This window comes from Octodon degus, unplaced genomic scaffold (assembly GCF_000260255.1).
Source record: "Octodon degus isolate 3935 unplaced genomic scaffold, OctDeg1.0 scaffold00004, whole genome shotgun sequence".
NCBI classification, from domain to species: Eukaryota; Metazoa; Chordata; class Mammalia; order Rodentia; family Octodontidae; genus Octodon; species Octodon degus.
In genome coordinates this window covers 28671456-28684780 of record NW_004524580.1, presented here as the reverse complement: position 1 = coordinate 28684780, position 13325 = coordinate 28671456, and the positions used below count along the sequence as shown (strand labels likewise).

The 13325-nt window shown below is 37.3% G+C and overlaps 1 protein-coding gene across 2 annotated transcripts in view; it reads left to right on the top strand.

Moving 5' to 3' along the window:
* Positions 1–13325, top strand: part of Uhrf1bp1l (UHRF1 binding protein 1 like) — a 149547-nt gene that overhangs the window by 75792 nt on the left and 60430 nt on the right. For both annotated transcript variants that reach the window (XM_023716719.1, XM_023716725.1), the window contains 5 exons: positions 417–597; positions 5122–5205; positions 7559–7741; positions 8181–8299; positions 12978–13119. In XM_023716719.1, the coding sequence (XP_023572487.1) occupies positions 417–597; positions 5122–5205; positions 7559–7741; positions 8181–8299; positions 12978–13119 (709 nt within the window). The remainder of the gene's footprint in view (positions 1–416; positions 598–5121; positions 5206–7558; positions 7742–8180; positions 8300–12977; positions 13120–13325) is intronic.

The window sequence follows — 13325 nt, the reverse complement described above, 5'->3', positions numbered from 1 at the left end:
ATATATATAATTTATTTATTTTGCGGTACCAGGGATTTAACTCAGGACCTTGTGCTTGCCAGGCAAGCAAGTGCTTATTCTACTGAGCTATCTCCCTGTTCCCTAGAACTAATATTTAGATAAGCTATTTTTAGCATGATTATTTTCTAGAATATGGGCCATACATGTGTTAATGTGACTGCTTAGATATTTACTCAGACACCAGGTTCGCATTCAAATTGTATGATTGTCCAGTTTTAAAATTTTAGATTTAGTATATAATTCAGAATATATTTTAGAGAAAAGCTGAGTTATTGATACAAAAGAATATGCTTTTGCTGTTCTTATGACTTTATCACTAAAAACATTTAGGTATGCTTGTATGTGAAGGGTTCGTGTGTGTAACCTGCAGTGTAATGCAGTTTTGGATGTTGTAGAGCTCTACAGCTACTCCATCTGCTCAGCACGTGAAGACGCCCCAGACTTCCAACGCTCCTGATCTGAATGATGCAATTGTGAAGCTATTCAGTGATTTTGATGTGAAGGAAACCTCCCATCATTTAGTGATTTCTCATCTGGATTTACACATATGTGATGATATTCATGCAAAAGAAAAAGGTATCATAGGTTTATTTTAAACTATTTTGACTTTTCCAGAATTGACTATAAAACAATTATTTATATGTGTACTTAATACAGTATTGTATAAGATTACTTAAGATAATTTTTCTTCTGTCTGAATACATACATATAACTTGTAATTTGTTTTGTTTTTTTTTTTGTAATTTGAAGTATTTTGTGTTGGTATAAAATTTTGTTTGGCTGAAATAGCACTGAAGCTTACTAGCTAGTTGTTACCTATTAGTGCCAAAAGTATAATTAAGTTTAAAAAAAAAAATAACACTCAAAGACAGTGACCTGGGGCTGGGGAGATGCTTAGAGGTATAAGCACCTACCTGGCAAGTACAAGGACTTGAGTTGGATCTGCATGCCTTTGTGGCTCCAGATCCCCTGGGCGTGCCTTCTGAACCCAATCCCTCAGTCTGGTGGTGCATGCTTATAATCCCAGCACTCAGGAGGTTGAGACAGGATTGCTGCTAGTTTGAGACCAGCCTGGGGGCTAAAGAAGTGAGCACAAGAACTGCATAGTAGGAGTCTGAAAACAAAACAAAACAGAAAAGAACAAAAGACAGTGGCTTAAGAAATAGCTTAGCGGCAGAGGGCTTGCCTCATGTGTGCAAAGTTTGATCTTTAGCACTTCAGAAAATAAAGAAGCATAGATTAGATTACACTGGGATAAAATATTAGACTTGCCTTTGAATTACTTTTTTCAAAAATTTGAATTTTTTCATAAATTTTAGCCTGTATACCTCATAATTACATATCTTCAGCATTATGGTAAATCTACTTATTTCTAGATCCATGAGCGTATAAACACAACTAAGGTGCTCTTTAACATGGTTTTCTCTAACTCATCCTCTCAAAATTTTGTTAGGAGGCTAAGTTCCAGCTTGAAATTTTTTTTTGTTTTGTTTTAATTTTTGTTCTTATTTCTCCTTAATAGTCACAGATTATCAGGCTAATAAGGAACTCACTCTTGGTTACTTTAAAATGTGGTTCCAGAGTAGAAGATGCAGGCACATTTAGCAATCTGAGCTTTGATAGAAGGGCCAGATATATACTGGAAAGAAGAGAGTGTCTTTAATTAGTGGTGCTGGGAAAATGGCTTACCATGTGCTGAAGACTGAAATTAGACCCTTATCTCCCACCATGTAGTAAACTCAAAGAGGATCAAATATCTAAATATTAAAACAGACACAATTGCTTTGAGATAAAATAGGTAAAACTCTTGAAGACATAGGCATAAGCAAGGACTTTCTGAATAACAACCCAATTACACAAGGAATAACATCCAATTAAAAAGCTTGTGCACTGCAACAGAGTGAAGAGACAGCCTACAGAATGGGAAAGGTTTTTTTGTGAGGTATTCCTCAGAGAACTAATACTAGAATATATGAAGACGTAAAAAATTAGACCCTCAAAATAAAATCAATCGAATAATGGGTAACTGCAATGAATAGACACTTCTTAGAGAAGAGATAGTACAAATGGCCAATAAATAAATACAAAACCATGTTCAACATCTTTGTCCATTAAAAGGGTGCAAATGAAAACAACATTGAGGTTCCATTCATAAAGAATGAACCATCAAGAAATCAAATAATAGCCAGGTGTGGTGGTGCATGCCCATAATCCCATCATTTGTAAGGCTGAGGCAGGAGGATAAGTGTGCGTTTGAGGCCAGTCTGGGCTACATTAGTGAATTCAGGTCCAGCCTGGACTACATAGTGTGACCTGGCCTCAAAAAAAAAAAAAAAAAAATGCTGGTGAGGCTGGGGTGGGAAAGAAAGGAGCTTTTTACATTGTTGGTGAGAATCTAAATGGTCCAGTCACTAAGAAAATCAGTATGGAGATTTCTCTAAAACCTAAAAGTAGAAATTCTGTTTGACCCAGCTATTCCCCTTCTAGGTATCTCCTAAAACAGTTGAAGGTATTATGTTATAGTGATCCATGCATGCCTGTGTGTATAGCAACACAGTACTTAGCAGCTAAATCTTGGAGGCAGCCTATGTCCATGAGAGGTGAAAGGGTAAAGAAAATGTATTAACGCACGGTGTGGTGCTACTATGCCGTGAAGGACTAACGAGTCATTTGTAGGAAAATAGATTCATAAGACCATAATGTTAAGTGAAATAAGGCTGACAGAGGCTTAAATAGTTCCTAATTTGTCTTAACCACTGGGCTTTTTTTTTTTTTTTGTGTGTGTGGAACCAGGGATTGAACTCATGCCCTTGTGCTTGCCAGGGAAGCGCTTATTCCACTGAGCCATCTCCCCAGACCCCCTAATTTGTCTTACATGAGAAACCCAAAATATAAGTAAAAAAGCAGCGTAAGAGATAATGGGAAATAAGGACATAGGTCTTTTGCAAGAAGGAAGAGCATCAAGAGCTGGAGGACGTGGGCAGGGACTGGAGGGAAGGGGATGAAGAAAGAAAGAAGATGTGAAGTGTGCAGATCGCAAGTGCCCGCAAGGCATGTGAACACTACGTACTGCACACATGCACTCATAAGAATAAACATTCACAGTAAAAATGTAACTTATAGGCTAAAGAGTAGCTTATTAAACTTGATGAAGTTGAGCCAGTCACATAGATTGTAAGATTGTAGGTCAATGAAGAGATAGAAATAAGGAGAAGTTGAAGCGTAGGGAAACAAGTCTGTAGTTCCATCACGTAGGTGCTGGGTGTTTCTGCTCTCTGCTGGACCTCGGCCTCTTTCTGCTTGCTAAGGGAGTGGGAGGGCTGGTGAACCTTGAGAACTCGAGTGCGCATTAGAACTATGACAGAATCAGGGGCTTAGGGGAATAAAGATACTTGACCTGTGTACCTTAGACCTGATCCTAATCTACATATATGCACGAAAGCAGCTACTCTGAATTGTCTTTAAAAGTGAGAGAGTACTTATTGCATCCCGGACTTTAGCAGTAGAAGTGACCCTGCCCTCATCAGAGAAGCAGCCAGGACCCATGCCACGCAGAGCCCGAGGGACAAAGGTGAAGGTCTGGGCTTTGCAGAGGGATTTGCTGTCTTCCTGGTACACTTCTGTGTCATTTGACAGGAGTTCTGCTTTAGTGAGTTGGAAGGAAAAGTTCAAAAGTTAAAACCAAGCCACATAAAAGTTGTCATAAGTGTTTTTATGTAAAGCATATTTTCTCATCTCTTTTCCATTCCTTGCAGTTTATTATTTCCTTGTGGAATAGCAGGATGCCTTTCCTGAGGGAAATCCCTCTCCTCCGAAGTGCCTCCCCCACTCGGAGGTTTCTAGTTGCTGCTGCTATTGTGAATTAGAAAACGCTGTGCAATGGTTTCCTAAGTTCGTGAAAAACTCATTTGGTAGCAAAACCTGCTTGCTCAACACATTATTATCTTCTTCTTTTGCACACTTAGTATAAATATTTACACATTTTGCTTCTGAGTGGTTATATTTTGTCACTTAGTACTCAGAAACTGCTAGGAGTTAATATAATTTATATAAACCACATTAATTTCATTTAATCTTAAACGTTCCAAATTTTTAAACATAGCTCCAAATTTTTTTTTTTTTAATTTTTAAATTTTTTTATTTTTTTGCAGAACCGGGGATTAAACTCAGGCCCTTGCGCTTGCCGGGGAAGCACTTATTCCACTGAGCCATCTCCCTGGCCCCAAAGTCTTTAAATAAGAGATTATAAATTGGAATTAACAAATTAGTATAAGAGTATATATATAGCTATATCTTAGTTTGTATTTACAACCTTGCCCAGGCTATTTTAAAATTTGATTTTTATGTTTTAGTTAAACTGTTTCGTGATCTACCTTTGATCTTACTGGATCTATGTAACTGTAGACAATTTAGATTGTAATCAAATCTAACCTAGTAGATTCAGTGTCCTTTTTGATTCAGAGGCAGGATGATACAGTGAAGTAGTTGAAATTTTCTGAGTTTAAATCTAGGATCTGCACTTAAATAGCCTTTTTTTTTTTTTTTTTTTTTTTTTTTGAGACAGCATTTTGCTGTGTTGTTCAATCTTGAACTCACTGTGTAGCCCAAGCTGGTCTCAAACTTTGAGACAAACCTCCTGCCACAGCCTCCCAAATGCTGGGATTACAGGCATGCACCTCCACACCTGGTTTAAATTGCTTTCTGATCATGATCCCTTACTATCTTTGTTCCTCAGTTTCCTTACCTAGAAAGTGGGCGTAGTAGTAGTAGTAGTAGTAGTAATATCTACTTCATAGAACTGTTATGAAATGAATATTGAGTATGCTGCCTGGCATGGTTAGGATTTATGAAAGTTCTCTCAGAGAACTTAGATGCTATTTTTTTCCTATTTTATTTTTAGTCTATGTAGTAAAATGTTAGGGGCTCAGGAAATACTTATTATTATGAATTGTATTTCCCGGAGTCGTGATGTGTATCTTCTGTGATAAGAGATAGTCTCTACTACTTGGGCTCTGATTGTGACAGATATTTTATGGTAAATTGAGTGTTTCTGATATTTAATTTTTGTTTCCCCCCAATTCCGTGTTTTTCTTTTCCTAGAGTCAAACAGACGTATCACTGGAGGTGCTATGCAGCTCTCTTTTACATACTTAACTATAGATTATTATCCTTATCATAAAGCAGGTGTGTATACCCATTTTATCTTCCTTTAAAGTAATATAGCCAATTTTTAATTTAATTTGTTAAGGAGGGAAGAGATCAAGAGATCTTTACTGTTTTTCTCATAGCCATTATTTTCTTTTTTAAACCAAGAAAATAGAATTGCCATAGAAAATGCTCATATATTTTATATTGGTATTTGTAGATTGTTTGAAACTGTGTTAGAAATTGACAATCTTCTAAATAACTGATAAAATTTCTAAAAACTCCGAATACAACAGAGCTGTATTTCTTCTATTTTGTTAGTTACAAAAACAAGTTATTAGTCATTGTTCTGGAAATTTAAATGATTTAATTATGTAAGTTACATATATGATTTAGGGACTCTTTTTCACTTTTTTATATTTTATACATTTTATCAATAAGTAAGACTTAATACATTCTTTAATTATCAGGGATTGATAAGTTCTTTTCCAAGTAATAGAGACCAAAGCAGCATGGTTATTTATAGCCAAATTAAGTAACTTAACATTAGTACTTCTGTGTGCCTTTTGGTAGTGTGTGGTTTATTTTTATGACTTATGCTGGAACAAAAGTCAAAAGTTACATCATTTCTCTTATCAGAATTTGTAGGGTATAAGATTTGTTTTAATTTTCTTTGTTTGCTTTGAGGTTTTTTTGAGACAAGATCTCATTAAGCGCCTCAGGCTGCCCTAGAACTCATGTGTAGCCTATGATGGCCATGGAGTAATCCTGCTGCCTCAGCCTCCTGAGTGCTGGGAGAATAGGCATGTGCCATTAGGCCCAGTTTAGTTTTCTTTTGAAAATCTTTGTGTCATATCCTGTCCTGATTAGCAAGTTGTATATAATTTAATTTTTTATTGTATTTTTAATTTATTTTTATTTTTTTTCTCTTTCTTAGGGCTGTGCTATGCAGTTCAGGCTGGCCTTGAACTCATTTTGTAGCCCAAGCTAGTCTTGAATTTGCAGTGATTCTCCTGCTTCAGCCTCTTGAGTACTGGGATTACAGATGTGCACCATTATGCCTGCCACATATACTTAAATTTTGTTGGGTCTTTTTTTGGCAGAACCGGGGATTGAACTCAGGCCGTTGAGCTTGCCAGGCAAGCGCTTATTCTACTGAGCCATCTCCCCAGCCTTTACTTAAAATTTTAAAGTGTAGAAATTCTCCATATTTTAGGTAATACTTTTTTTCTTATATATTAGGGAAGGATCTACAGGGTGATTGGAGTCTCACTACTAGATCTGACTTTTAGAGATCTGCCTGTTTACAGCCTCCCAAGAGCTGGGATTTCAGGTGTACACCACCACGCCCAGTCTAGTGTACCCTGGGGGCAGGAATGGGATCAAACCTGGTGAACCCAAGCCTGATCTGCTGAGCTATTTGGCTGGCCCAATACTTTCATTTACAGAGTGCATTTTCTCCCTTCCTCCTTCCCTCCTTCCTTTCTTTTTTATAGTACTGAGGATTGAATTCAGAAATGTTGCACTAAGATATATTCCAAGCCCTTTTATAATCTTTTATTTTGCGACAGTTCTTTTAAGTCACTGTGTTGCTCCAATTTGCAACACTCCTGCCTCAGCTTCTCCAGAATACTGAGATTATAGATATGTACCACCTCTCTCAGCTGGATTTATTTTCTTTACCTTTTTATGTACGTGTTTCTTTTCTTAGTTATAAAGAAACCTAATAATCTTGATTTTGCATTTTCCTTCCCACAGCATACATATCTCCTTACATCTACCTTCAGAAGTTTATTGGTTTCTTAAATTGATTAACAAAATCATCATCGCTGGGCATCGTGGCACTTGCCTGGAATCCCAGCACTCAGGAGGTTGAGGCAGGAGGATCCTTGAGAGTTTGAGTCCAGCATGGGCTACAAAGTGAGCTCAAGAGCCTAAAGTGCATAGCAAGATCCTGTCTCAAAAAGACAATAAACAAACAAACAAACAATTTTAAAAAATCACCTTATCAGTTTTATGCAGTAGATTACTGTTAGTCACTTTACAACAAATCATTGATGAAAATAATTTTTGTAGGTAGTATTTTTGGGATTCTCTCCAGTAGATGTTTGTTAGGTGATTGAGCACTTAGTGAAGTCTGACCAATCTGGTGGCTTTGAATGGAAACTTTGAGCGCTGTCTCAGTAGAAGCCCTTCCAGATTGTTTCCTTTCAACAGCTCTTTCTCTGTGTTCTAAAAGTCTTATATTTTAGAGATGTAGTAGGGACAACAACAATTTTTTTGGATGATTAAAGATTACATTGATAAAATGATTAAAATTTATTAGCATTGCTATGATAGAATAAATGAAAACCATGCATTTTTAGTGAAATAGCTATTACTCATTTTACAGGAGATAGTTGTAATCATTGGATGTATTTTAGTGATGCAACCAAAACGAAAACTGGATGGGCCAATGAGCTGTTACATGAATTTGAGTGCAATGTTGAAATGCTTAAACAGGCTGTGAAGGATCATAATGAAGGCTCACCCCCTAAATCCCCGACACATGGCTCTCCCCAGCACACACAAGCAGGTATGTGTTGGCATTCCCCTCATGTTACAGCTGTGTGTGTGTGGCATGCGTGTGTGTGTATGTGTGTGATTATATTTTGTATAAATAAGGCCAGATGTTTTGCAGTGTTCATTTAGACCACGGTAGGCCTATAGATCAAAGCATTTATGGGCAGTATAACCAATAAGGGAAAGAACAGGTAGAAATTTTCAGACTCTTAATGACTGGTAGGTCTTTCATTTTTAACATTGTGGTGGAGTGACTAAAGGTGATATGAGTGTTATTACAGTGAAAATGAGTAATCATAACATCTTACATTCCTGTATCACTTTATAAAGTACTTTTACGTTTGTCTTATTTTAGAAATTAATGTTCATTTATCCTTCCGTAGCTGTCTTAATAAGAAAGTGACTATGAAGAAAATTCTATAATCAACTAAAGAGAATTTTTGTTCCCACAGAGAAGGACTCTGCACTGAAAGGGACCTCCAGAATGCCTACAGCATTGCCTCAGCAATCAAAAGCTAAGCTGATGTCCAGCTCTGTTGTCGTTAGACTTGCAGATTTCAATATATACCAGGTGTGTTTTGGTTTTTATTTTAATAGTTTTAGTATCTCATACAAGCTGCTATAATATCTAACCCACCATCTTAAAAACATTTTGACTAGTTTTATGAAAAGACCAAATCAAATGGGGTAGAAAATATCAGCCTGTTAGTTTTTGTTTATGTAGTTATCCAGAATTAGCCAAACTTTGAAGTCAACAGCATGGTGTTTTTAGACTGCCAGCCCTGTCCAGGATGTCTGATACCAGTTACAAGTCCATTATCAGGGATTTCCTAAAATTACCTGCAAGTTCAGTAACTTACCAAAACCTCACAGAACTCACAGAAATCTGTGGCCCTCACAGTCACTTTGTTGTAGTGAAGGGGTATAAAATAGGACCAGGCAGGCTAGGGAGATAGCTTGGCAGTCTAGGTGCCTGCCTGGCAAGTGCAGGGTCCAAAATTTGATCTCCAGTACCTCATGCCTTGTCAGCTGCAACCCCATGCTCACCATGCCAGCCCCAAAAGCAGGCGTGGGGGCACATGCCTATAATCCCAGTGCTGGGGAGGCTGAGACATGCGGGTCACTGTGAGTCTGGGCTGCATAGCGAAACCCTGTACCAAATAAACAAATAAAGTAGAACCAGGCCTAAGAGGAGATACATAGGGCAGAGTCTGCAAGGTTCCATATTTGAAATTTGCTTGTTCTTGTAGCATGTTAATGTGTCTGAGTAGGGATGGATGTTTAACAACAACTGTAAAGTATTACCTGTGCGGTGGAACTCAGTCTCGAGACTGATGGAGATGCTCTGGTGTCCCCTGTTCTCCTGAAACAAGACTTGTCAGGTATGGCCAGCCCTTCCCAGAGTCATATTGTTAGCATAAACTATCAGTTGCCAGTATAGATAGGAAATCAGAATTCTTGGCTGTGTCTCAGGAAGGGGACAAAGGCCAGGACTCTGTTTAGAGACCTCATATTTTCCCTTCCCTTCTGCTTACCCCTCCCCTTCCCCTCGCTCCCTTTTTTGAGATGCAGTCCTGCTGTGTAATTCAGGCTGTCCTTGAGCTCACTGTGTAATCCTGGCTGAGCTCTTCGTGCTTCACCCTCCTGAGTGCAGGGTTTACAGGTGTACACCACCACGCCTGGCTTTAGAGACCAAATTTCTTAGTATACAGTGTACTATTTAGAAGGTACAGAAATGCCTTTTTCACTTTACCTCACTAGTAAGTACTGCATTGTCTGTACTATGAACCTAATAACTAAGAACTCTGTCCCTTATACTAGTACTTTTTTTTTTTTTTTTTCTTTTTTTGAGATAGGGCCTCACTGTTAGCACAGGCTGGCTTTGAACTTGCTTATGTAGCTCAGCCTGGCCTCAAACTCATGTTAGTCCTGCCTCAGCCTCTGGAGTGCTGGGATTATAGTCATGTGCCACCATACTTATACTGACACTCTTATTTATCAATAATATGGCTAGATATCACAGTCTTTAAACATAAATTGTAAAAAAAAACAACAAACATAAATTGTATAGAATATAAAAGCCTTTTAAAAAAATTGACAGTGGATAAAGAAATGTGATATTGGGCCAGTCAGATAGCTCAGCAGACTAACGTGTCTGCTTATGCTTATGAGTTTAGAAAATTTTCAAGAACATCAGTTTTTTTTTAGTGTGGGAACGTTATAAGAGTGTGGAAAGGGTTTATAAAGCCTTAAAATACATATAAATACTAAAATAAATACAAACTTGCTACTCTGATGGTTTTCACTTATTGCAGGCATGTCTTGAATATAACCTCTGCAATAAGTGAGGGACCACTGTAATAAAAGTAATAATTGAAAAATTCAAACAGTAAATAGCATCGTTGTGTTATTTAAAAACTGTTCTGGTTTATTTTGATGAAGCTCTTACTTTATATGAAAAGTTGTATTAACTCACTGGTTTTCAGCAGGGTCAAGGCACATTTGGCCAAGCCTAAAGGCAAACTGTAGAGGTTACCAGTGGAGGGCGCTGCTGACCCTTGGTGGGGGAAGGCCAGAGGGACCACCGTCCGGCCCTTGGTGCTAGGGCAGCCTCCTCAGGGAGAATGGCCTGCCCTCAGGGTCAAGGCTGCTGTGTGGAGAAGCTGTAGTTAATGTTATTTTCTGAACATAGAATGGCTTCTTTCTCTACATTCTCTGGGACAGGGAGATAGCTCAGTAGAATAAGCGCTTGCCTAGCAAGTGCAAGGACCTGAATTCAATCCCCGGTTCCACCACAAAAACAAACAAATCAAGATTCGAATTCTACCTTTTCTTAATATAATACAGCTTCCTTAAATTAGACTTTACACTTTTGTAAGTTCACACAGAAATAGGGAAGTACTCCCTCTGTGAAGGTATGGAAAAGAAACTCCACAAACACAAACACACCAACACCCAAAGTATGTGATAGAAAATAAAATGTCTATGCCTGTAATCCTTGCTACTTCCGAGGCTGAGGCAGGGGAATGGCAAGTTCTCTTTTGAGTAACTGAACCATTAAAGGGAAAATAAATTCCTGTTTATTAAAATAAGTTGATAATTGGGAAGGATTTGTATCTCTTTATTCAGAAAAAGCCTTTTTTAATATGTAATTTGAAGAAACTGACTTAAATTTGTAAAATGTGCAAAGAATCAAAATATTTAATTATTATAAGAGGAAACATCCATGAGAAAGTATTCCATTTTATATGACAAATATAGCTAGGTGTGGTGGCACACACATGTAATCCCAGCACCCAGTAGGCTGATGTAGGATTGTTTAGAGTTGGAGGCCACCCTGGGCAGCATAGTGAGTCAGAAAGAAAGACAGGAAGAAAGAAAAGTGAATGACAAATGAGTGAAAAAAACTTAAAATACTTTTGAGATGCATCCTAAAGTCTGTTAAGCTACCTATTAAAATCAGTAAAGCTTTACCGATTGAAATTTGAAATTTAGTTAGATTATAGATATAGTTAAGTGTAATTATAAATTACATGGTTGTGAAAAGAGTGAAAAAAACGTAACTAGAACCTTAAAAATATAATAGTCCCTTTGGAAAAATAATTTAAGATACCAAACTGCAAGGCATGTTGACATGTGCCTGTAATCCTTGCTACTCTGGGGGCTGAGGCAGGAGAACGGCAAGTTCAAGGTCTTAGCAAGATCTCATTGTTAAAAAAAAGGTGGGTGGAGGGTTAACGACCTAAGTTTGCAGACCAAAAATTAGAGAAAAAGGAGGGCTGCAAGGAACAACATATGGCCCTAGCCTTTCAAGGTCGGTGAGGACTCAGGACATAGGAGAACCAGTACTGCAATATCATGTAACTTAGTTATGTCCCAAATTTTTTGATCAGGGAGATTATGGGGCCACAGAGGAAAGTGATCAAAGATGTAGTGTGCCTAAGGAGAATTACATGGAGAGAAAACATGCTTTCAGGGTTTCACAGAGAGCAAATTGGTCAAGCAATAGCCGTGACTCATCCACATGGCTGACACTGACAAAGGATTTACAAACTGTGGTACAAGGTTTCAGGGTAAATCCTGAGGGGATTTGACTGACCTTATTGGATACAAATGCTATGTTTCCTTTTTTTTTTTTTTTTTTTTTTACGTTTCTTGTTATATAGGTCTTGCTTTATCTTGGTCTTAACCATCCAGCAAAAAAGTATAAACCCAAGGTATAAAAAATGAAGCCATATTAATATGCTGAGCTGTAAAAGGCTAAAGTCAACTACTGACATTGCCAGTCTTTTGGAAAACACACTGCTATTAGGAACTACTGGACTATGTTGGAATATTTTGCTGAATTCATGCACCTATAATATTTAAGTGACAATGGAATACCCTTGTCTGGCAAAACTAAACAAAAAAAGGGAATACAAATGAATGACCATTTTGTGTCTGTATGTTGTGAATGTAGCTGTATAGCTACATTCTCTTAGTTCAGTGCATAGAAAGATTTGTTCTAATAGTGTTTGTAAATAAGATATCATGTCTGCATCTTGTACAGTGAATAACCACTAAGACAACAATATGCAATATATTAATTATTGAAACTGTCCTAATCAGATTTGAAACTGTGTCATTGCTATTTGTTTCTCAATAAAATTATTGAAAAAATAATAATTATGTTCATAAATATCATGTTTAGTTCCATTTAATGCATATGATCATTATGTATATCTAAATTCTACAAATAAACTTAATAAAATAATTTTTTTTAAGTTAAAAAAGAAAAATGGGAATAAGGGGTGCTGGATATGTAGCTCAGTGGTAAAGTGCCCTAAATTCAAACCTCACTACCACCAAAGAAAATTTTGTGACTAAAATTGCTACTCATCCCCAGAATTGTTTCATGGGTGCACTTTTTTAAAAAAAATAATATTGAAATTCGAAGTAGGGAGACATTCAGGGCTTGGGGCTGTGGATCCTCATCATTGCCATTGTTTTCTTCTCTCTTATTTCAGGGCTCTAGATAATAAAGTTTGTGAGGGTTACTGTACAGAATTGGTTTTGTGCTTAGTAAGGATCCAAAGTGGTTGTCAAGTTTGCAGAGTAGTAGGTGGCTACAATTGAGAAATAATTTCATGTGAACTGAAGTGTACATTTAGGTTTTCATTGGCAGTTAATTATTGACAAGTTATTGTAAGTATTTACAAGAGTTTGAAAGTTATATCCAAGGTACAGACAAGCTAAATTTTTTGTTTCAGGTCTCTACAGCAGAACAGTGTCATTCTTCCCCCAAAAGTATGATTTCCTGCAATAAAAAATCACTGTACCTTCCACAAGAAATGTCAGCTGTCTATATAGAATTCACAGAATATTACTATCCTGATGGAAAGGATTTTCCAAGTAAGAGGATTTCTTATTGTTTTGCATTCATTATTTGAAAAGGTGTGTGTGGTTTTTTTTTTTTTTTTATTAATGTTTTTGAGTTATATAAATGTGAAAAAAAATTCAAAGGCTATTTCCCCTCCCATCCCCTCCCCTCCCATCCTCTCCCCTCCCCTCTCTCCCCTCCCTTCCCCTCCCTTCCCTTCCCCTCTCCTTGCTCCTTT